The sequence below is a fragment of the Caloenas nicobarica genome, chromosome Z (assembly GCF_036013445.1).
Source record: "Caloenas nicobarica isolate bCalNic1 chromosome Z, bCalNic1.hap1, whole genome shotgun sequence".
In the NCBI taxonomy this organism is placed as follows: Eukaryota; Metazoa; Chordata; class Aves; order Columbiformes; family Columbidae; genus Caloenas; species Caloenas nicobarica.
Window position 1 is genome coordinate 74221166 of NC_088284.1, and position 23436 is coordinate 74244601.

A 23436-nucleotide genomic window follows, 5' to 3' on the forward strand; every position below is an offset into this window, starting at 1 on the left:
CCTCTGCAAGGCTTGTCCGGCATCACTCTTGCCAGTGATGGCTGCACTGCATTTGCTGTGAAGCTCCAAGGTGAGAGGTTTTGGTGCACACTAAGGATATACTGTTCTTCTTTTCCAGACCACGCGAGCAGAGTTTGATTTGCCTGAGTATTCTGTCCGACGACGGTACCAAGACTTTGACTGGTTGAGGAACAAGCTGGAAGAGTCTCAGCCAACGCATCTCATTCCCGTAGGTAGTAAGCAAGAGTCTGCTATTAAGGACAGTCTGTCACCCTTAGGGTGATATTTTGGTGATATGTCTCTTCAGATTTAAATACAGTACTCTATTCTCTTCTAGTATTTAGATTTACAGTACTTGATTCTCTTCTAGTGGAGTGGGAAGAGCTTGCCATTCCTAACTGATTATGAAGCTTAGACTTTTAGGTGGCACACTGGAGAACTGAGCTTTGGCAGCCTGCCGCAGGACATATGAGTGGTGACTGCATTTGTTGTGGCATAAATGGAATACACTTGATCTGTTTGCTCAATTACTACATGTAGATTTGTGAGTATCTGAGGCTTATGAAATGCCGCACAGGTACTTCAAATCCTAGTCTCAGTCAGTTTTCAAGATTGCCTTTTGAGCTAGTTTTAAAGGGAGTATTTTAAAACTGTATGTGTTAACATTTAATAGCAGAGACTTAGAAATCTTTACCTCTGGCTTGGTAGCTATCACACGCCTTCAGTAAGCAGAGGTTTAGCTGATGAGATTAGCTAAACTACTGCACCCCTTCTGTTGCTGAAGCTGACAGTCTGACCACAATGAGGAGGTTGATACTAATCTTCAGCAGTGTGTTTTTCATGCTGCAGAAGATGTGAAAAGATAAGAAGCATGCAAGATTACCACCAAAAGCTCTTTTGAACAAAGAAATTTAAAAAGGCTTGTAGGAAGTGAGTTGCTGGGAAATAGCAACGCTGCTAGCATACCTCAGCTTTCCCATCTGGGATCAGGGGAGAAGTTTCTCTGCTCTCCCTCCCTCAGCAAGGACTAGGCTACATAAGAGATACTCAGGCTGTTCCAGGGTAGAGAGCTCTTTAAGTCCTTTATTCCTCTTGGAATTGCCTCTAAGTGGAATAATAATTCAGTTTCTCAAAGATAAGACATACTTCACAAAATCATGTGACACCACTAACTGGCAAAAAATATGTTTACTGAGGGGTAGGGAGAAGAGAGGGACTAAGATTGCTGGGGTAAGATGGAGACGTGAGATTAATGTGTTAGCTGCCCAGACTCTCTTTTCTCTCTGCCTGTTTTCTGAACAGCTGGACCTATGGAGGTTAAGCTTCTATAGATTCTTGAATATACTACCAGGCTGACAGTCCTGCCTGAAGGCTGCAAGGCAATAAATAATAGTCTAGTAGCAGCAGATGAGTCACAGCCAGGGAATCAAGCTACTTTGCTGTGACCTGGAATTCAATGCACACAGAACAGCAAATTTGGCACAAGTGGCTCTTAATACTGGACATGAAACCAGCTGTAGAACGAGGCAATCTCTTTAAGTGCCTCTCTTCTAGAAAATCTGGAAGCATAAGGATGTGCTGCCCTCTTTGATCTGCCTGTGCACAAGTGCAGTGTGATTGCAGTTATGGAATTGTCTATTAATCTCCTCCATGCAGTGGTATGGCAGGGAGGTTGCTGAATGCTTTATGTATTTATTGACTAGAAGTAGATGGGGAATAGAAGCTAAAGGCAGTTTCAGGTGCACAGTGCCTTAAGTATATTCTGAAAGGATGTTTCAAGCCAATCTAAGAGTGTCTGTAACTGGAGATACTGCAATCCCTGGAGGCCTTCTGCCTAACAAAATACTGTTAAGCGGTTGTCTTCGTAATTTTGGATTAGTGACTCTGCCTAAAACAAATGGTGTGTCTTCTCAGTGCAGCAAGTCATGATAGCCTACACTTAGGAGCCTAAACTAAACCAAATATAGGATCCTTTTCATCTCTTTGGTTACCAATTTTTTTTTTTTAAATTTTTTTTTTTTTTTTACTTTTTTAAAATGATCTGAGATTTACTCTAATCTGTTCTTTCAAACAACACTAAAAATGCTCTCAGATCTCTCTCTAGACTAGAAAGGTAAGCCTAACATGGCCAAAGATCTTGTCTTTGAATGGTGATGTTTGGATACTTGAAGCCATTTCTTCCTTCACTGAACTCTGCTCACACGTCACAGCAGGGGAAAGCAGACTGTTAACCTGGAAAACTAGAAGGTAGGCAAGTGACACACAGTTAAAACAGGGTATCAGTTGCTAGCTGTGTGTACTGATTACTCGGAATGGACCTCTGAAGACCTGAAATGTAAAGCACTAACTACTGCCATAGATAAAACCAGGTTAAATGGCAAAAGTCTCTGTTACAGAGGTGTACCCTTCTGTGGGTCTCAAATGCTCAAACTCTTGTGATTATTCAGTGCCAGTGTGCATGAGTTTGGTTGAACTAGGGTTCTTTCAGCTAGTCTTGCAGCTTGTCTTTTTTTCTCCTGCATATGGTGCTGAGGTAATGATTTCCTGAATTATAGAGTCCCAGCTGAAGTTTACAAAGGAAAGGAATAGAGTTTCTTCCTCCCCGAAGACTAATGCGCTAAGCATTATTCTTCTTAAGTCTAATTAGACTGTACCTTACACTGGTTTGACTAGAACAACTGCTCTGAATGCTTAGCATAAGTCTTAAATTGTAAGAACCAAATATATTGGTCAAAATGTAGCTGTGTTGCAGCTAAGTCATGCTGGCTGGTTTTTTGGTTTTGTGTGTGGTTTTTGGTGTGTTGTTTTTTTTTCAGGAGGCACAGTCTTCCTGTTCATCCCACATCGGCTGGGGTATGGTGGGAAAGGCATATGCACACTTTTTTTTTTTTTCTTTGAATAACTTTTGACACAGATTTCAGGTGACAAAGTCTCTTTGCAGAGGAGACTTCTGACTCCTGAACTGGGTGAAGGTAGCTGTCACTGCTAGCCTGGGAGTAAGCAAATTATCTGTCTGGGCAGAGTGTTTCACAATAATAAAATGCAAAGCACAGTTTTAAAACCATAGTGTCTATGCTGTCCAGAGAGAACAAAAGCAGATCTAGTGGCAGAGCTGAGATTAACTATGCTGAATCTTAGAGTTTTCTTCCATCTGAAGTGATACTGTGAAGTCTGGAATCTAAGTGTAACAGGAGTGACTGCAGAACTATCAAGTCCGGAAGCTGAGCTGGGCGTACATCTTAAGCTGAACTGCAGAGATGAACTGGTGGAGTCAAGACAGCAGTAAGATGGAAGAGCAGATATGTTGGCAGACCTCTTGCACTTACACAGATGCTCAGGAATGTCAGCTGTGATAGATGACCAAGTGTGCAAGTGCTTGAGGAAGGCTCTGGCCTGGACTGCTAAACCATGTGCTGCGTCCAGCCTGCTTGTCTGTCTTTGCTCAGTGTGGTGCTATCACTAAGGCTATCAGCTCTGCACAGAACAGCGCTATCCAGGAGCTCTAATTTGTTTGGAATGGGGGCGAAAGAATAAGTAGAATTGTTAAATTTTCTGAGTTTCCTTGGGCTGAGCAGCCTTGCTTCAACATCACGGGTTGCATGTGTGCGTGTTGCTCCATGAGTAGCATGCAGCTCTGCTGGCATCTTGTTTAGATGCTGGAGCTTGAACCTGGATAGCATTAGAAGGAAGCACCCTCAGTGATGCTTGAAGTACTTTGTGTGAGTACTGTCTGGGCTTCACTGGTGTGGCTCTCAGCTGAAGCCACTCAGTAGAATTGCTAGCATTAGGCTAGACCAGCTAAAGGGCGATTCAGATCAAGGCTTGCATCCTATCTGATGTATAGTTCCCGTTAGAAAACATAATATTTCAGTTATGTTAGGACTGGAGTTTGATTGCTTTCTGTGTGTTCAAATAGCAGAAGTAAGGTGTGTTGTGTTTTTTTTTTTTTTTTTTTAATCTTTTGAATGTTGTGTGTTTTGGTTGTTTCTGACAGCCTCTTCCTGAGAAATTTGTGGTAAAGGGTGTTGTCGATCGCTTTTCTGAAGAGTTCGTGGAGACGAGGAGGAAGGCATTAGACAAATTCTTGAAGAGAATAACTGATCACCCAGTGCTTTCTTTTAATGAGCACTTCAACGTTTTTCTCACAGCCAAGGTAAGCCAGTAACTTCAAAACACAGTCATTGACAGGGACAACAGAACGGGCATCTTTGCAGTCTCTTTTGAAATGAAAGTATAAAGGCAGTAATAAAACTACACATGCAGGTTAGAACTTCCCCTAAAATACCACGGAGTTGCTGGAGACCCTGAATGTTGTGTGCGACAGACCTCTGTGTGTTGCAATGCTGGGGGTTCCATTTGCTTGAGGGGGGAACTGGTCTGCAGGTTTACAAATTCAGTTCTCCAGATGTGCTTGTTTTGTATCCTTGTTTCTGGAATGTACTTGTCTGATGCAAGAGAGCTTCAGAATTTAGAAAACTGTAGAATTTGTAAAATCCTCTTTTGCAGGAAAGGGAAGTGGGGGAGGAGGAGAGACCTCTCCTGCACAAAAGTTTGCAGATTTCTTGACTTGTGTGTGCCTTCTAAACTGCTTGCCCTTGTTTCCCTCAAAACTAAGCACGAAGAGCTCATTCTTGTTTGTTCTCAGTCGACGACTTACGCTCCTCTTCTCTGTGACTCTGCCAGCAATGGTGCAATTTTCTTTAGCTGTCATTTGAACTGCATTTTAAATAAGACTAGGAGGACCCTCAGTCATGCTTGGGTTTGACCTGATAAGGGAGGAAAACTGTAAAAGTGCATCTTCCCAATGTCACATCATGCTAGCTCACTCAAATGTGACACTTAATCTGAGCTCACTTCAGGCTAATAGTGCACTTGTTGGTAACATGAGACTCAATCTCGAGTTTCCTTTTATTTCCCCTCCATGGTGAACTTAACTGCTGAAACAAGACAGAAATGCAGAATTTGTTTAGCACCTTGGTAGTTAAATGTCAGATAGCTTTGTTCTGCTTTCCAGCTGTCAAAGCATGATGCAACTTCCTTAGCTGCTTAGTCGTCATCTTCTACCCCTGTAAAATGACTGGTGAGGGCTCTGTCCTCAGCCCTGGGCAGGGCTTGCTGTGAGAATACAGAGCATCCAGGGAGGCAGATGGAAAAGGACACGTGTTATTCTGGCTGTCCCCGGTGTTGGAACTTGCTGTATTGCAGCAGTGAGGTGTCAGTTCCATGTCCCAGGACTTCAGAATTAAGTCACTGCAGAAAGTCATGAGACCACCTCCTGGCTGAGAAAGATAAACCAACCTTAAGTTCCCTGTTTGGACGAGTAACACACCAGAATGCTTGAGAAAAGTGAGTGAATAATTTTGAGTTAATGGGTCTTTTTCTGATGCCTGCTTGCAGGTGGTGTTTAGGACAAGCAGCAGGCAAGGATCAAGGAATTGCTGCATTTAAATGCAAACATAATTCAAAATTATAGTAGCTGCTAAGATGTCAGGTTCTCTTAATCAGACTTATATTTGGCTTATAAGTACTTGGAAAAAATACCGTAGTACGTGGTTTGAAGATGGCTGTTGCATTTATTTTAAAGAGCACTTAAGCTTTTAATCTAGTCTGCAATACCATGTCTTGATTCTTGACCTCTACAGGTCTACTTGGTTTGAAAACATTTCTTCCTCAGGCTGCATAGGATAGCCTAGTTATAGCTCTTAAACGTGGTTTGAGATGTTGAATAGTGACACCTGCTGGAAGGAGTAAAATGCAAAATGGATGGCGTTCTGGCTAACTAAAACTAGTTCTTTCTTTCTGATGTGCTGTTAAGGTGAAATCCTCTGAAGATCGTAGGCAGACAACCTTGTTAATGTAAGTTGTCTGAATGTTGATTCATGCAAACGTGTAAAGCATTGGCAAGGAGGTTTAAGCTTTCGGTGCAGGCAACTTGGCTACGTCTGACCCAGCCTAAGCTGCAGTCAGTCTTGCAGAAAAGCTGTGCTGGTCTCCCCATGCTGGGATTTTGCAGTGTACAGTCTGCCCCTGCCTCCTACCTGACCACACCACTGGTATGAGGAGACTGCTGACCAAATAGGCATGCATTACGTAGCTCTGTATTAAGTCATCAGAGCCAGCTGGTGCATTTGCATAATACTGGTATTGTGGGCTGCAATTTAAAGGAATGTGTGGATAAATGGCATGAACAGTGTTGGTGGAAACAGACCTGTTTAATATCAGTAGTTCCTTGATGACAATATAGGAAGTTGTGAAAGTCTGGTCATATGCAAAGGTGGACTGCTTACTCATTGATAATGTACTTCGTACCATTCTCCTGGATAGCTTATCTCCATCTAGAGGTAGTCTTAAAACTGTGCTCAGATGTACAACTTGTACAAAGTGAGGCTTTGCCCAAGGCTACACATTGCATGTAGTCTCTCACCTTCACGAGGTTTGATTTTTAAATGGCAAATATCCTTCCCAGCATTAATCTTCCAACATTCAAGTGAACTATCTCTAGACTATTTTTTTTTTTTTTTTAACTTCCTAGGATCTTAATGCCTACAAAAAGCAAGGAATGGCATTGCTGTCAAAGGTGGGAGAGTCTGTCAAATACGTCACAGGAGGCTACAAATTAAGAAGTCGACCACTGGAGTTTGCAGCCATTGGGGAGTATCTGGACACATTCTCTCTAAAGCTTGGTACCATTGACAGAATAGCACAACGGATTATCAAGGAACAGTTGGGTAAGGACACAAGGTGCCCTATGATAGTACTTGTCCCTGAGTGCTCTGTATCTTGTTCTGGTTGATGGCATGACCAAGACAACTTGTGTCAATAATTCTGGCCTGTAATGAGCCACACACAGAGCAAAATCTAATACCTCTTGCAGATACAAAAGAGGCCCAAAGCCTAACACAGTATTTTAGCTCAACTTCCCAATATTTTTTTTTTAAGTCACTCTTGTTGTTATACCAACCTACTTTATCTTACTGGAGTTATTTTTGGAAAGACTTTTGGGAGGGTAAAAGACTTGTGGATTCCATCTGGAGGAGTACAGATGGAGTTCTTAGATGAAGATAACCTTTGCAGGCCTGTCTTAACAGAGCCAAGGTTTACATATGTTTAAAAAAAATATTTTGGATACTGCACAGATGCAAGTGTCTTTGTACTGGAAGCTTGTAGGAACAGTCAGTTAAACTGGAGTCTACTTCGACCTGTCACCTGTGCAGCCATACAGCTCTGTCTATTAAGATGCTAATGCAACACAAGACTCGACTCCTGAGGGAGTTAATGTTTGCCAAGCTTGGTGCGTAGTTTCTACTGTTCGGTGTGAGTGTTTGCAGATCCTCGTGCCTCACTTTTACTCTGCTAATCTACTTTTCTATCTGCCTCTTACAGAATACTTGGTGGAACTACGAGAATATGGACCTGTTTATTCAACCTGGGGAGGGCTGGAGGTTGAGCTATCGGAGCCACTGGAAGGAGTGTCTGCTTGTATTGGGAACTGCTGCACAGCTCTTGAAGAACTCAGTGAAGACATGACAGAAGATTTCCTGCCTGTCCTTAGGGAATATATATTGTACTCGGAGTCGATGAAGGTAGAGAGCCCTTGTGGCAGAAGACACTGTCCTTGTTTGCATGGAATGATATATCAGCGAGTTCATTCTTTCTGACAGTTAGAAGGGCTGGTGGTGGGAAAAGTGAGTAGGTAAATGATACATTAAAGAGGAGGATGTTTTCATAATCAAAACAAAACTAGGTATTTTTAGTAGCAGGGTACTGTATGGGTAGCATTATCTATCTGCTCTGCTATTCAGTCAGTCTGAGGTCAGAAATGCTGGGGGTGCAAACAAAGTGTTGAAGAATTGCTCCTTTGTCAGAGTGGCAGGTGGTAGTCTATAGGAGCATCCTGCGGCTGCCTGGAATCTTCTCTTTGAATTGTTAGAAAGTCAGTTGTGGGTCAGCTCTTCACTGCTGGGTCAGTGTCTGGCCATGCAGAAAAGGTGGCATTAACAGCTTCTGTCACTTGTATGTGGCAGGGTTGGGTGGCTCCTTCTAGAACTATGTGTCCAAATGACAGACACTGCTTCATCTCTCATCCTCACGCTCTAGGCAGGACACATCTGTTGTAAAGTTAAGTTCTGCATACCAAGTAGCTGCTTAAAAATGTTGTTTGCAACTCTTAATCTCTCTAAGAACTTGATATCTTACTGCTTGTGCAGAAATAATAAAAGCTACTTCAATGCAGTTTTTATCCTCTTGAAGTTAAGGAGCATTGGTAGTCAATCCCACTGCACGGCATGAAGAACTGCTGAGTTATCTGCAATGAAAACTGAAACCAAGGACTCTATTCAGCTGTTAGAGCTTTTCACCACCGGCCCATGGTAGAGAATATTTCAGCAGTCCCTCTACAGGGTACTAAGAGACAAATTCCTTCTGAGAAATTTTGGAATAACTGTTACAAGGCTATGGTATGCACTCCTTTAGAGATGTAATAGCATGTTATAAACCTATGGTCTGAATATGGTAGTCCTTCTCCATCTTAATCATGGTCATCCTATACTTCTCAAACTGAGAACTGCAACACTTGCAGATTTATTTTCCCAGCTTCAGGTGGCTAGTTGTATGGCTCATATCTTGCCTGGTTGAAGTGTTTCTGCAGAAGGCTTTGCACTAATTCCCTAAGTATGCTCTTTGCTGTCATTGTAGTGACCCCAGCATAAATGAGGTGCATTTTCTTTACAGTACTATTAAATACCTAAGCATTGCTGGAACACCTTGATCTGCAGCTGTAAGCCCTGACCCAGGATGTTCAGGCTTATCCTTATTCTGTAGGAAGGGCAGGGGTGCGTGTGTACTTGCAAAGAAACAGAGCATGAGACTAGTGGTTAAAGCATTTAGCCCAGAACATCTGGATTTTGATGCTACAGATGTCATGTCATACTGGAGATGGCATCTGAAGTGGTAGGCTGAGCTGTGAGAGGTGCCTTTCACAAATGTAGCAGGGGAATTTTTTTTTTTTAAGCTAAAAAGCAAGGATTTCTTTAGCTGAAGAGGTACTTCAGGCAGTTAAACACCACTCACTGCAGGGAGGGGGGCGTTAAAGACTTGCAGCTACAATACCTGTTGGCAGCCCCATCCTAAAAGGGCTCTTGACAGATGATGGCGAAGACACTAAGTGCAGTCTCCAAGCCAACAGGTATTTTAGATGCAAGTCTTTGACGCGGCTCTCCCTGCGGTAAGTGGTGTTTAACTGCCTGAAGTACCTCTTCAGCTAAAGAAATCCTTGCTTTTTAGCTTAATTTCTAGGCTGTTGACTTGGCTTTCTAGTGCCCTAAAGAATTCACTCTTCCTGTCAGTTGTTCTCTGGTAACAGGCTTTGTAACTCTGGTAATTGGTACTTTGGAACTGCTTGGATCTGGAAACCACACTTGCAAAATAGAAGTTGATAGCAGTTGAGGATTGTGCAACTTAGTGTCCAGCTTGGGCATCTCATTAGCTTTACTCTGTCTGAAAATCAAGGATAAAAACTATTTCTAGCCAAGGCAGACTGTCACTATTTTCCTGCCCTCCCAAACACCAAAAACTGAAATCTCTTGCATCATACCAAGTGCAGTTTTCTTATGCTAGAACATATCAGTCTGTTGCTATTTCTGTGGAAAGTGTCTACAGAACTGTCTTCCCAGACTCCACAAAACTGAGTAACTGTAAAGGAGGCTGTTCTTGGAGTGCAGAAGGTTTCTGTTGAAAGGGCTGTCCTCTTCACTAGCAGTGCAGTCCTGTTCACCCGCTGTTGTGAGGCCTGCTTTTGAAATTAAAGTCTGTGTTGGTCTTTCAGAGCACAGATTTTGGACAGGATACTTAATGGAAGGTAAGTCTTTAGATACTAGGAGTTCAGTGCAACCTTGATAGCTTGCTGTGTTGCACACTGTGCCCCAGGTACAGACAGGTATGGGAATGTGATTTGTAGGGCAGTTCTAGCTGTGTGAATGTCCCTCAGTGTAAGAACTGTCAGCTTATCCTTACTGTTTTAGAGATGGACATTCACCTTTGCATCTCTAGGACAGTTGCTGTACCTGGAGTGGGGAGCAGCCTGAGGGAACTCCACATATTGGTGCAAAACCCGCTAGTTCTGCTTGAAACAAATATTATCGTGGAATCATAGAATGTCCCGAGTTGGAAGGGACCCACAAGGACCATTGAGTCCAACTCCTGTCCCTGCACAGGACAACCCCACAGTTCACACCGTGTGTCTGAGGACGTTGTCCAGTCTCTTCTTGAACACTGTCCGGCTTGGGGCCGTGACACCTCCCTGGGGAGCCTGTTCCAGTGTCCAGCACCCTCTGGGTGAAGAACCTTTTCCTTATGTCCAGCCTAAACCTCCCTGGGCAGGGAGGTTTTGTCTGACTCCAGGGAAGTCTTATCTCCGGGTTTGTTTGAAAGATTTTCAGAACTGGGGAGAGGCAGGTATTGTGGGATTGAGTTAAAATGTGTGCTAGAAGAGGCCTTTTCTAAAACATAGGCCATGTAAGAGATGTCTTGAATCCTGGTGCAGTGAGGCCATTGGCAGCAAATGTGTGGTACTGTCACGAAGGAGTGATTTAGGGTTCGCTTACTGCAGAACAATATTTAGATTTCTCAAAGAGAAGTGTGACTTAAAAAGAGTTCAGTGGCAGGTTCACTCTGTTATTTACTGCATGGGGGAAACATGCCAAGCCGAACGCTGCTGACCTTCTCTCCAGGAGCCTGATACCTGTTTGCGGAGCAAACTTTCAGGTATCTTCCCTCCCTGATAACCGTTCGCTCTGGAGTCTGTTTTAGAACTCCAGAGGCAAACTTCCAGTTGAGGCCTGATAACTGTATGCAGAGCAGACTTTCAGGAAACAAAATTTTCAGAAAAAAAACTTTAATGGAGTAGAATAGCAGGAGGGCTGGCTCAAGCTGGGTACCTGTGCAGAGGTCCAACCAGAGCATGGAAAACCACGGACTTTTATATCTCTACAGACCATTCATGCCATGATTCAGTCCAACAGCAATATTTCAGTTTGGGGTCTTCTTGCTTCTCACTGATCTTTTTCACTGATTTCTTATGTGCCTTTGTTTTGTTTAGCTGTAGATATTGTTTACAGTCTGTAGCCTTGCAGGTGTTGTTTTGTCTGAATAAATCCTTTTCTTCTCAGCGAAGTGCAAAACAGGCCATATCTTGCAAGCATTCCGTGTAGTTCATAGTTGCCTTTGGTAAATACGAGCAGAACTTTACAGCTTGAGATTTTAGCAAATCCAACTTAATAACATGAAGCAGAGAGTATATTAAAAATAATACAACCTTATACTTCTAGATGATTCATTACTTTTAGTATGCATTTACTTAATCTAGATGATTGATATGAAACTTAAATTGGGCTCATCCACTGACCTGTGAGAAGTAAAACCATCACCATACAGTCAGCTTATTTAGCAGAGAGAGCTGTCAGTAGCTCACCCAGGCTGTCATATTTACAGAATAAAACATTTGACTCGTAGTCAAATCACATACAGTGGGAAAGGTCTGCACAAGACTCCCTGAACCCACAGCTTATCGGTGCTCAGTGTGCCGTTCCGCTTCCTTGTGGGTCTCCTGGAAGGAGTTAAGGAGTTCTTGGTCCAGCTGCAGCTCAGGCCTTCAGCTCCTCTGGAGCTTGGACCAAACTGCTCTGGTTTGGCTGAGGGAGGTCAAGTGCATCTGTCACAGGTACCACATTTTTTGCACTTTGCTGCTGTTCCAGAGGGAGGCAAGTGCAGAGGACAAACTCCATTCTCCATAATTCAGTGCTGATATGAAAATGTTATATGGATGATGTTTGCTTAACGCTGCCAGAAAGGCTTGTCAGATGATGTGATTCCCAGCTGTGGGCTTGGACATTACTTTTAATGCATGTTCAAAGCAGGCCGCACAAGGACAGCTAACTGTCTTTCTAACGATGCACAGTAAATAAGGATCCTCTTGTGAGGTCTAGTTGTAGTAGGAAGCTATGTGGTGTGCAAATGGCATAGGATTCTGATTTGAGAAAGAAGACTGATGGCAAACTCCTGGAGCTCCTTCTGACATACGGGCCAAGGTGAAATGTTTCAGCTATATACAAAATGGAGAAGGACCTGCCCTACTGAAAGCAAGCTAAATCTTGCTTGTACAGGGACCAGTGGTTTAATTCTGTCCTCAAATAACTGAAATGTGGTGTGTGAATTTTTTCTGTTGGTTTCTTCCCACTTTTTTTTTTCCTTCATTATTTTTAAATTTTTTTTTTTCCTCTAAGTGAGGCCTTAACTAGCAGAAGTATTTCATGGGCTGTGGTAAGTCTGGGGACACTTGGTACAGAGCTTTTCAGAGAAGCTGCTGAAGCGTTAATGCATTCATCGACAACTGAGAAAACAGATTGCCTGGAGGTGCCAGGGGAAATGGTTCCTTTCACATATGGGACAAGTAAAATGGAAGGCAATATTTTTTCATCACTTACAGGTCAGCCATTAATGGATACTTAGAGCTGTATTCAGAAGCATATTGTTAATGGTCCACAGTGGATGGACTTGAGCACTTAAGGAGAAATAAGACACCTGCCCTTTGAATCTAGTCTGCCAATATGATGCTTGTTAATCATTGGCTACTCCTGGTACGGATCCAGGTTACTGCCCTAACTCCATGCTCCTAAAGGCTGAATGCAGTTGCTGGAGGCAGTTGTTTTTCTGAGAAGAAACTTCAGTTGACTCAGGTTCAAGAGGCAATACAAAGTACAAATGCCTATTAAAATCTCTCAGGCTTTTGTTGCATTGGTAACCTCAGTCACTTAAGGGCTATTCCACATAGTTGCTTAGATTCCAAAAGGAATGGGAATGTTGTGGTTTTTCAAGCAAACATGATCAATGGCATGCTTGCTTGCATCAATATGGGGACAAAAGGGAGAGTTAAGGTGTTGAAGACTAATTTTGCAGTTTCGCCCCTTTTTTTTTTTTTTTTTGCCAAAACCAGTATCAACTTTGTGGATGGGATGCCATTCCCATTTATCACGGGCTGAAGTTTGTAGGAATATTGATTGCAGTCTCCTGTCTCTAGTCTAGAGCAACCTCTTTGGGGACCGTCCCTTAGCTTAAGAGGGAGCAGGGAGAAGACTATGATAGTAGATACAGGGTTTGTACCTCTTTAATTAGGAAACAGATCTTGGCTAGACTGGCTCTTATAACTACTCTTTTAAATAGGTATTGCTGTAGGCAGCAGTGTACATGACTAGTCCTGCTCTACTAGCGTTGTCTGAAACTGCTAAAATGGCTATGTACCCTACTCCTTTTGTTCTAATGGGATAGTTCCTTCTGGTGGCAGAAGGGAAGACTTGAAGTATGAACTGGCCAAGTTGGCTGCAAGAGAAGTTCAAATTTACAGGTGCCTCAGCAGTGAGTGTTGGCTGACTTCCCTCTAAGCATTTTTAATGATAACTTTGCATCAACTGGGTTATAAAAAATGACTAATTGTTTAGTGAAGACTGTGAAGACTAAAGAATTAAGTGGCCCACTCTTGTAGGCACAGAACTGCTTATTTTTTATTAGTATACTAATTAGTATACTCCTAAAAACAACCACAGAAATTAGTCTTTTCAAGTTATAACACTGTAGTATAGCCTTAGTGGAGATCTTGACTTGTGGACATAGTACAAGACAAAGATACCATCTTTTGCTTTCTATTCTGAGAATATTCTGTCAATAAAATGTTTACTGGTTGCGAAACTCAGGTGGCTCAGTGCTTCTCACCTAAATTGTGTTTTTATATACTTTTTTTTAAAAAAAATTAAACCAACAACCAGCCCCCTTAAACTGATCTAAAAGCAAAGCTTTTGTTGTAACATGACAGTGTAACAGCTTGCTGTGAAGGACTTTGAGGAATTTTTGCAAGTGAAAAGGGAGGTGTAATACCTTCTGTGGTGGCCTTCATGTCTCTTAGCCCACACTGTTGTCTGTCTGCTGCTTGAGGCTATCAAAAGCTTTGCACTGCTCCTTGACAGCTTGGATGCTTTTCCTCGTATCCTTTCTGTGCTAATAATAGGTCAATTGATTACTTGAATTTAGTCCAGGGTTATGTTCATGGTTACATGACAGCTTCTATCTTGCATGCCTCCAGCTTGTCCAAAAGTTGAGTTTTATCTGACCCTGCCAGTTACTAGAGGGCAACTGCTCTTGGTTTCTAGAAGCTACTCCCTAAATACTGTAAAATAGGACAAATTAAGTCTGAAAGCCTGACTTCAGACTGAATTATCACTTCAGTTGTATCACTTTGGAGTTTCTTGCAGGCTGGGGAGGCAAGGAACAACAGGACACCTCTCACAGCTGTCTTTTCTCTTGCCCATAGAATGTGTTGAAGAAGAGAGACCAAGTTCAAGCGGAGTATGAAGCAAAACTGGAAGCAGTAGCCTTGAAAAAAGAAGACCGTCCAAAGGTTAGCACTTAAAACTGCTCTACAAAAAACAAGTTGCAGTTATATTGCTTCTAGAGAAGAATGGAGAAATGAAACTTGCTTTTATCTGAGTCTCACAGCTTCTTTGCAGTATAAGCAATTTCTGACAGAACAGAAGTTTGGGAAGCTGCTGTGAAATAAAGACCTAGGTATGAACATATATAATCTGTCTAGCAACTTCGGCACTACTGATCTAGAATCACAGAGTAGTTTGGGTTGGAAGGGACCTTCAAGGGTCATCTAGTCCTACCCCCTGCCACGAGCAGGGACATCCTCACCCTGATCAGGTTGCTCAGAGCCCCGTCCAGCCTGGCCTGGGATGTCTCCAGGGATGGGGCATCCACCACCTCTCTGGGCAACCTGGGCCAGTGTTTCACCACCCTCATTTTACAAAATTTCTTCCTCATGTCCAGCCTGAATTTACCCTGGATTTCTTTCTCATGTCTAGCCTGAATCTCCCACCATTCAGAGCAGGATGGCTCTGACCTACATCATGCTTGAACAACAGCCAGCAATCAGCTGGAGTGTTCAGTGACACTGACTGAAACAGTGGTAGAAGAGTCCCTGGTGACTTAGCAGTATGTCAGCTGGCTGAATTAAGGTCCTAGCCCTGGCCTTGGTGAACTCTATTGTAGGACACCTATTTTGACTGTGGAAGAAGTCATATTTTTGCCTCTTCTGCTCAGGGAGGTCTTCCTGTGTGAGGCTGAACAGACATGGCAGGTGTCATTAGGTGACAGGTTTTGGCTGAGCTTCTTCTAGAAGCAAAGCTGTCAACCGGTGTGTGTATGCTGCTGCCTGCTTTCTGCATGAAGCAATGTACAGGAGCCTTGTCTTAAATTACTGCAGCTTTAACCAACAATAACAACACATTTTGTTCCCTTCCTCTGCTTGAGGTTTTTTGGTTCCCTTTCACCTTTGTGTTAATAACTAATGGATGACTTTCCAGTATTAGGACTACTGTACAGTCATCTTACAGGAGGTTTACATAATGTCTTTAATCTGAGAAGCTGAAGAGAACAGAGCATAGAAACGCAAACTGGTGTTTTTCTAGTCTTCTCTGTCACAGGCTCTACAACTAGTTCTGACTTGGGTATCTTGTGGTGCTTTTGTATTTTGGTCTTCATCCTGCAGGCTGGTGTGGTATGTACTCTTACTTCCTCAGTGTAGCTTTGTATAAGCAGGTATTCTAACAAGTTGTATGTAGCGTGGAGGCAAAAACCTCTAGCATATCCAGCAATCCAACTGAGGTTTTTAGGCATCTGACTTTCTGTAGATCTTGATGCAATGGAACTGCTGAACTTTGCTAATCTCTCACCTAGCAAAAGGTTTTTGCCTCTCACCTCTCAGTGGGATTGTGTAAATCATAGCACTTAAATAGCTATCTTAAGAATTTTTTGAGTACTTCCATCTCTTCTCCAGAGTATAAGCATATCTTTTCGCAACTTCTTGTTCCTTTTGTCTCTTACGTGGTTTACAAGATGAAATTGAATGAATGAGTAGAACTCCTTGCATGTTCATAGAGTGCTAGCTTGTGGTTTTCAGATCCTTTCCATCTGGAGGGAATGTCCTCATCCGTAAGAGCTGGTAGCTCAGAGCTGTGGCCAGCAGCACATACTACGTTCAGTGAGGTCTTCTGGCTATGAGTTGCTGGAACTAAAAGAATATAGTGGGTCATGAGCTGGGTTATGCAGTGAACAACATTTGTGTTGCTTTGGGCGTTATTTAGCAGATTCAGTGTAAGTGATGTTCAAAAAAACCCAAAACAAATAAACAAAAAAAACCCACCAAAAACTTGTGGAAAAAAAAGCCTTACTTTTGGATCACGAAATGAGGGCCTATCATTACTTGTTAATCTCTGCCACTGGAGGGCATGCTGGGACTTGCTATGCGCATGGTCCAATTGGTTTTATAAAGCTCCATTGGTGTCATTGGGTCGTTCTCACATTGAGATCAGCCTAGAACTCTGACCTATAAATGCAGGTGGCTTGTAGGGCTGCTGTACATGCCTGTTAGCAAGTACTGCTCAGAATGCTGAGGTTTTTACTAAAAGTAGAGTGTGTGTGGTGTTTTTTGACACTAGCACAACAATATTAGTGTGGAGCCTGGAGCATTTCTATTTCTAAGTAGTACAGTGGTGAAGTGCTTCATACCCATTTCTGACCCACGCTGGGGCTGGTTTTACAGTAATCCACCCAGTGTAGTGAAGTGCAGGCATTGTTTCCCTTTGAGATAAAGTCCACTTCTGATGGTCTAATTTATTCTCTCTGCCTCAAGGCTTTGCAGTGTGATGATCTGTGGGAACAGTTAAATATGGCGGTGCTGAAGTTGAAGTAGAAGGTGACCATGTGTATTTACAGGAGGAAAAAAAAAAAAAGCTTGTAACAGTATATGTTTCTAGAAAACTAGGAAGACCGACATATTGTATAAAGAGATGAGTTGCATAATAAATCATGGATTTGTTGTGCTTCGGGACCATTTGGTACTTGGTAACGTTGCTGTAGAGGTGTTCTAAAAAAGTGGACATGGTTATGCTGCAAGCGATGCCATCTGCACTTGACCATGCTAAATTCTAGATGTGAGGCATACTTAGACTCTGGTCTCTTCAAGAATTATGTGAAGAGGAATAAGAGTAGGTGCAGAACTTCATATCATATAATGAGGTGACCAGACTCCTAAATATACACTTTTGTGCTCAGTTCTTGCCTGCATATACATCTCTTCTCAGTTTAAATTGACTCACTAAAATAGTGATGGGCCCTTCTAGAGTGTATTGGAGTTTGAGCCAGTTGTCACATTTTGGGGTCTGGGTTTTTGAGCTATTCGAGTAGGTGAGAACAGTCATCAGAAGACTTCCCCCAAAGTCCAATTGTCTGTCTTCTCAGTTCCCAGTTGCTAGCTAATACTTAGTATCTCCACTGGTGAAAGCAGGTAAAAGCATCAGCATTGATGTTTCAACTTAATGTCCAAATTTGATGCTAGAACTGTAACCCTCTTCATTAACCTTGCACTAGATAAAAAGTGCTTAAAAGCTGTTAATTAACTTAAATTCTTGTTGCAACTTCTGTTCTGGGAAGCTGCAGTTTTGGAAGGAAATGTACAGGATTGGTGCATGTGCAGATGCTGCTTTCGTGATGCCTTTGGAGACTTAGCCGGAGTTCATTGCTGTTGCTTCTTAAGTAGACCATACACAACCCATTTGCTGTCCACTGTGTTGTCCCTGTGACTCCAATCTCAGCAGCCCTCTCAGCCTGACCTGCAGAAAAACTGACTGTGTAAAAGGACCTTTTTTTTTAAACTGGTTTCAGATTCTGGCGGAAGAAGCAGGAAGCTGATGAATGTTTGGAAACTAACTTAATTGTATTGGGAAATCTTATGTGGTTTTGCTTCCAGACTTCATGACTCTTTCTCTTGATAGCCTAGTGTTTCCCATTAAGATAGAAGAGGACTTGTGATGCAGAGCATACTTGCCTTGAGGAGAGCATCTTCTAAACTTTGCAGCCACTGGTTTGGTTGTTCTTGTCTGAAGCTTATAAGGGGACTATCGCGGTTGAGACGGACAAACGACATAGCCCAAGTTCTTCCAGGATGAAAGTAGTAGATGCCATTTATTGCCACAAGTGCATTTTTATATAGTTTTACCAATTCATGTGTCTCTTCACTATTGGTTACAAGTTACAGCAGTAACATCTCATAGGCTAATTTTGCTATCATCACTGTTACTCTTCTACTCCCTTCTCTCTCACGGGTACGCCTTAATATCTCTGGATACTCTTTTACTCCCATCTTTCTCACAAGTAGGCCTTAATATCTTCAAGGCTGATCTCTGTTGCTATGCCCTCTGTCAGGGAATCCACGGACCCACCATAGTCCCCCACAGGGGACTTTGTCTGGAGTTGTAGCAGAGGGGATTGTGTAGCCAGAAGTACGGTGCTCTGAGAGGGCGTGGTAAGTTTGTAGCTACTGAACCCTCAAGCTGCCTGTAGTTTAAATCTAGTTGTGTGAATAAAAGGTCACTCAGATCCCATGAGTATGAAGGAGGTGCTTCCTGTGTCCCAAGTAGCTTTATTGGGGAACAGATGTAGGGCCTTCTTTGAGTGTTAGTTAGTGGAATACTTCAGTGATCAGCCCTAATCTGCATCCTGGAGAATGAACTAGAGTTGATATGTTTCTTCCTAAGTTGTGTAGCTTGCCAAACTACAAGGTAGTAACACACCTCTAACTTCCTATATTGTTACCCATGAAAAGCTTCTTACATAATCTGTTCATCTTCTTCCTTCATTCACGCCCCTCAAAGAAAAAGAAATTTCTTGGAAGTATCAAGTCTGAGAGGAGCCACTACAAATTTCTGCAGATGTTTGTCATTCTGCCCTTTGCCTTTGTGCAAGTCACAACTTCCAGAGTGGAAGTTCACGTCTCATGTTGGTGTTAGGGCTCACGGGTTTTCTCTTCTGAGGTCATGGGCTTAGTCTGCATGTCGTTACATGCTTCCCATCTGTGTGGACCATGCAGCACAAGGAGAAGGGAGAGAGAAGTGTTCCTGGCTTTCCTGCTTGAGGACACATTTGTAAATTGTTCCTGTTGTTGCCTGGTGGCATACATGATGTTAGTTAAAACATTAGCAAAGAACACCAACTTCTTTAGCCTAACATGCATCTACCTTGGGCTCGTGACTACTGTCATAATCTACTTAAATCTCGGTCTAGGCTTGCAATAGTCTATATGTCAAGATTTCTCCTGTTGTTTACATGTGACTATGTGTCCACTGTTGAGCCCAAAGGCAAATGAACCAATCCACAGTGAAATGCTTCCAGTTGCCTTTGCATTCTGTTCATCAGTGCTTTGTACTTACATTTTTATCAGGCAGTCTGTAAGGTTAAAAGTGAAAGCTAGAAACTGGAGGCTTAGGAATTTTATTTTGCAGCTGTAGTTGATCACTGGTGTTTGCATACTATGGTCAAGAGATAACATTGAGGTTTCTTATCTAGATTTTGGACAAATGTAAATGTTTGTTTCATAGACACTAGTGTTTAATCAGGAAACGCCAAGTGCCACTGTGGATGGGAAGGAGGAAAGAAAACTTGCCCTGGACCTGTAGTCAAGCTGCTCAGTTTGAGAACTAGGAAGTGAGCCTAGGCAGTCAGCACTTGCACCAAATGCTTTTCTTCTCTGTGTGTCTCTAGCAAGCTCTTCCTCAGTTGGCTTCCATGTCTGGCATGGAGATGTACAAGCACAACTGCCCATCACCTCAAATGGCAGGGTTCAAATTAAGCAATCCTGTCTCTTCAATAATACTGAATTGGGGCTTTTGTCCCTGCAGCTGTAACTGATCAGAGTAACTATTGGACTGCTAACTTACCCTTTCCTCTGTAGCTTTGCTAGGTGAGGTCTGGGGGAATCCAGCAGTCTAGCACTCTGAGTGACAGTTTCAATCTTCATTTCTCTTCCTGCAGGTACCCACAGATGTTGAGAAATGTCAAGACCGAGTAGAGTGTTTCAATGCTGACCTGAAAGCAGATATGGAGAGATGGCAGAACAACAAAAGACAAGACTTTAGGCAGCTACTCATGGGGATGGCAGATAAAAACATCCAGTACTACGAGAAGGTATGTGGCACTGCTGGAACGTTGGCAGGAATAGGAGTTAATTTTCCAATGAAGTGGTGATAATTGTTCAGGGAATCTTCATGTTATTTTCAATAAAAGAATATTGGACATCTGAATCAGTTCTCTAGTGCTGTGGAAGCTGCTCAAGTTGCTGGTCATGCTCAAGTGATTTGTGTGAGACTAGCAGTCTTTTGCAAGGCAGCCCTGTAAATAGCATTTCATCCTGGATGCTTGTCTCTCATGCATTCTTGAGTTGAATAATTACTGAGCAGCAGTAGTGGCAATAAAAAGACAAAATTGCATATTCTGGTAGTATTACTAAACCAGAAAATCGCTTGATTCTGCCTTTTATTAACCAAACTACGTAGGTTAATGTACAGTCATGGATCCATATATAGATTACACCTGTTGTGCATAAATTATCCTAGTTTCTGTCCCCATGTGCATAGTTCTGTCCCTTAAATGCTAGTCCTGAAAGGGCCGTGACATTCAACTGCATATGCTGCCAGTCTAATTTTCCTTTATGCTCGAAGAGTGTTGCCCAGTGCAGTGATTGATATATTAAACACTACTAGGCTTATGCATGGTGACATACTTCATCGTCTTGCCTATTGCTTTTTTCCACATCTACTTCACAAATTTCTTCCTGTGCTAGGCTGCCTCTCCATGTAATTTTAATATGCACTTCCTTTGCCCTTTCCAATGTCCATCTTGTCAGTAGTTCATAACTAGTCACACAGAACATCCTTCACCCTGGTCTCTTTCTCTCTTCTGAGACTGCTGTGAAGGGAGGGATTAAAGACTCCAGTGGACATCCAGCAGTGGCCCTTCAATTAACAGTTAAATCTGTGCATATTAGTTTCAGTCTTAGCTGCAGCAAGGATGATTTTTGGTAGGAAAGTCTCTAGTCGCTTCAGGATACACAACTGGAAATACTTTGTTCACCTTCAGTACAATTGACAAGATTAGAAGGAAGGTGCTTGACAATGAATTGTGGGTATAAGATCTGGCGATGAGTTTGCCCATTACCAGTGTTTAATAACGTGTATTCCACAATCTCTGTTTGTCCAGTTTCACTTCTGGGTTGTATACAGTTGAAAGACAGTAGCGATACACAGCGCAAGGACTGGAGTAAAGTGTACATGTCTGAGGAAATTATTCCAAAGGCTGGAGTGACTTTCTAATAACCCAGAAGCTAGCCTCTGCTTTTATTTTATTATACTGGGCACTACCAGCCTGTTGTGCAGTGGAGTTGAGTCCTGAAGGTGTACCAGAGCACACTATCCTTGAACTACCTTCCCTATATGCATGGGTTTTTTAAATAAGGTTGCAGGAGGTAGTCTATAATAGCCGCCACTGTATCCAAACCAGCCTTCTCCCACAGTCACACCACAAAGATGTGAAATTCTACTAGAAACAGTTTGTTTGCCCATCTGAAAGCTGTGCTGTTCTTCAGTTTAGAAGAATCTAGCTTGGCATTTGGAAATCCTGGATATTCTGATGATTTTTAATGGCTTGGGCCAGCTGATGACTTTAGAAAACTTTAATTTGTGGGGTTTTTTTTTGTTTGGAAACTGCAGCTGTTCTTTCTGAACACTTTCTTGCTGTTTGAGATTCTGTGTGTGGCGGTGTGTGGTGTGGTTTTGTGTTTCCTTTTTTCCTCCTTCTGTAACAATCTAAAAAGACTTGGCCAGCAGTTTTGAACTGTTTGCATTCTGTTGGTCTGGAAGGGCTGGTCAAATGTTGTAAGAACTGATGTACAATCAATTTTTTTAATCTTTTTTCTTCAGTGCCTTACGGCGTGGGAGTCAATTATACCACTATTGCAAGACAAGCCAGAGACCAAATAAGAAGTACCTTGTTGGACAGTCTAGCACTTCTGTGCTCAGTACCACTAGACATACTGGAACTGTATGAAGGACTCCTTTTGTCAAGTTAACTGAATTGCCAGCTGCACTTCAGCTGGAATAGATGCTCTGAAAACTGTTTGAATTTTTTCCTCACTTTCTGTGTTTAAACTGGGGTATGTTTCATCTTTTTGAGTTATCTTGAATGGTTCCTTCTTTATCCTATGGAGTGATTGGGGTTCATAGTTAAAGTGCACGGGGATCTTGATAAAACTTACCTCTCTAGTCTGGAAGGAACTGATGAGTGGAACACTAAAAAGATGAAAATAAAACTCTACTGCAAGGTGCCAAATGACATCTTTACCATTCTGTTTTGTCTGCTAAAAAAGCAAAAGATAATTGTTCCTATGATATAGTACTCTCTAATCAATCCTTCTTATTCCTTTTTTTGGATGGACAGGGAAAGCCTGGAAATGAATATTTTCTGGTTTGCTACGGCCCAAATGCTCCCTTTGGATAAAATGGTTTCTGGAGACTTTTCTGTGTGGGAGTTGGGCTGGTCCTCTGCAGAACACACCAACACCACCTGCAGATAGCCTGTGATGCAAGCATGAACTGTGGTTTTTGTGAGTGTGGCATGCTGTTGGTTCATACCGAGTATCTTTGTTTGCCTTGGTGATTATGAAGTAATGTCAGTTGGCTGAAGTGTACTTGTGACTGACGTGGGGATAAAAATCAGCCTAGCTGCAGGAGTGAGTTGAACATCAGCCTTTCAAGGCTTTCAGGAATGGTGGAAGAAAACATGACTCTTTAGCGTATTTTTTTTCTAAAGCTAGCTCTGGAAGTTGCGTGGTGGAATTCTATTGGTCAGTGCTTTAAACATGTGGAGTGGTTTTTTTCTGTTTTTGTGGTTTTTCTTATTCATGGGGGCTTTTTGTTTTTTTGGGTTTTTTTCTGTTGTTGTGTGGTGTTTTGGGTTTTTTGTTTGTTTTTTCTGAACTAGAGCCACTTTGGGCTTGGTCACTTAAGGTGCCTCCTGTAGTAAAGGTAGAACTCTGCTTTCTTTCCCTTTTATTTTATTTTCCCAGCAGCCAAAAGACAAGAAGTGTCAAATACTTGCTTACACCGAGCATCATTGTGTGTGAAACTTGCCTTACACAGATTGTCGGGGGTAGATGGGTACCCTGTTTGGTACACATAGTGTTCATACCTGTGTCTACTGCACCACATGGCAAATCTTTTAAGACTACTTTTGGTACAGATCTATTTTCTTAGTAGTTTTTATTGGCCTTTAGAAATGTAACTGCTTCTGCAAGTCCCTTTTATCCCCTTTCTCTTGCAGTCCGACATCAAGTAAATGCCTACTTGGTGTTAATGGCCTTAGGAATGCTGCTGTGATTCCCAGGAACAGAGTCTTGGTTTAACAGCATGCAGATAAATCTTTTTTAACCATCCTAAGTGAGGGGGTTTGGGGCTATCAGTGTAATATTGGGATTTGGGGGAATAAATATCTTTGAGCGCT

At 42.3% G+C, this 23436-nt stretch overlaps 1 protein-coding gene across 1 annotated transcript in view; it reads left to right on the forward strand.

The window, feature by feature from the left end:
- SNX30 (sorting nexin family member 30) overlaps positions 1-23201 on the forward strand; it is a 49767-nt gene extending 26566 nt beyond the window's left edge. Inside the window, exons 3-9 of the mRNA XM_065656565.1 lie at positions 119-229; positions 3995-4153; positions 6533-6728; positions 7384-7583; positions 14357-14443; positions 19915-20067; positions 21858-23201. Of these exons, the coding sequence (XP_065512637.1) occupies positions 119-229; positions 3995-4153; positions 6533-6728; positions 7384-7583; positions 14357-14443; positions 19915-20067; positions 21858-21917 (966 nt within the window). The 3' untranslated portion in view covers positions 21918-23201. The remainder of the gene's footprint in view (positions 1-118; positions 230-3994; positions 4154-6532; positions 6729-7383; positions 7584-14356; positions 14444-19914; positions 20068-21857) is intronic.
- The last annotated feature ends 235 nt before the right edge of the window (positions 23202-23436 follow it).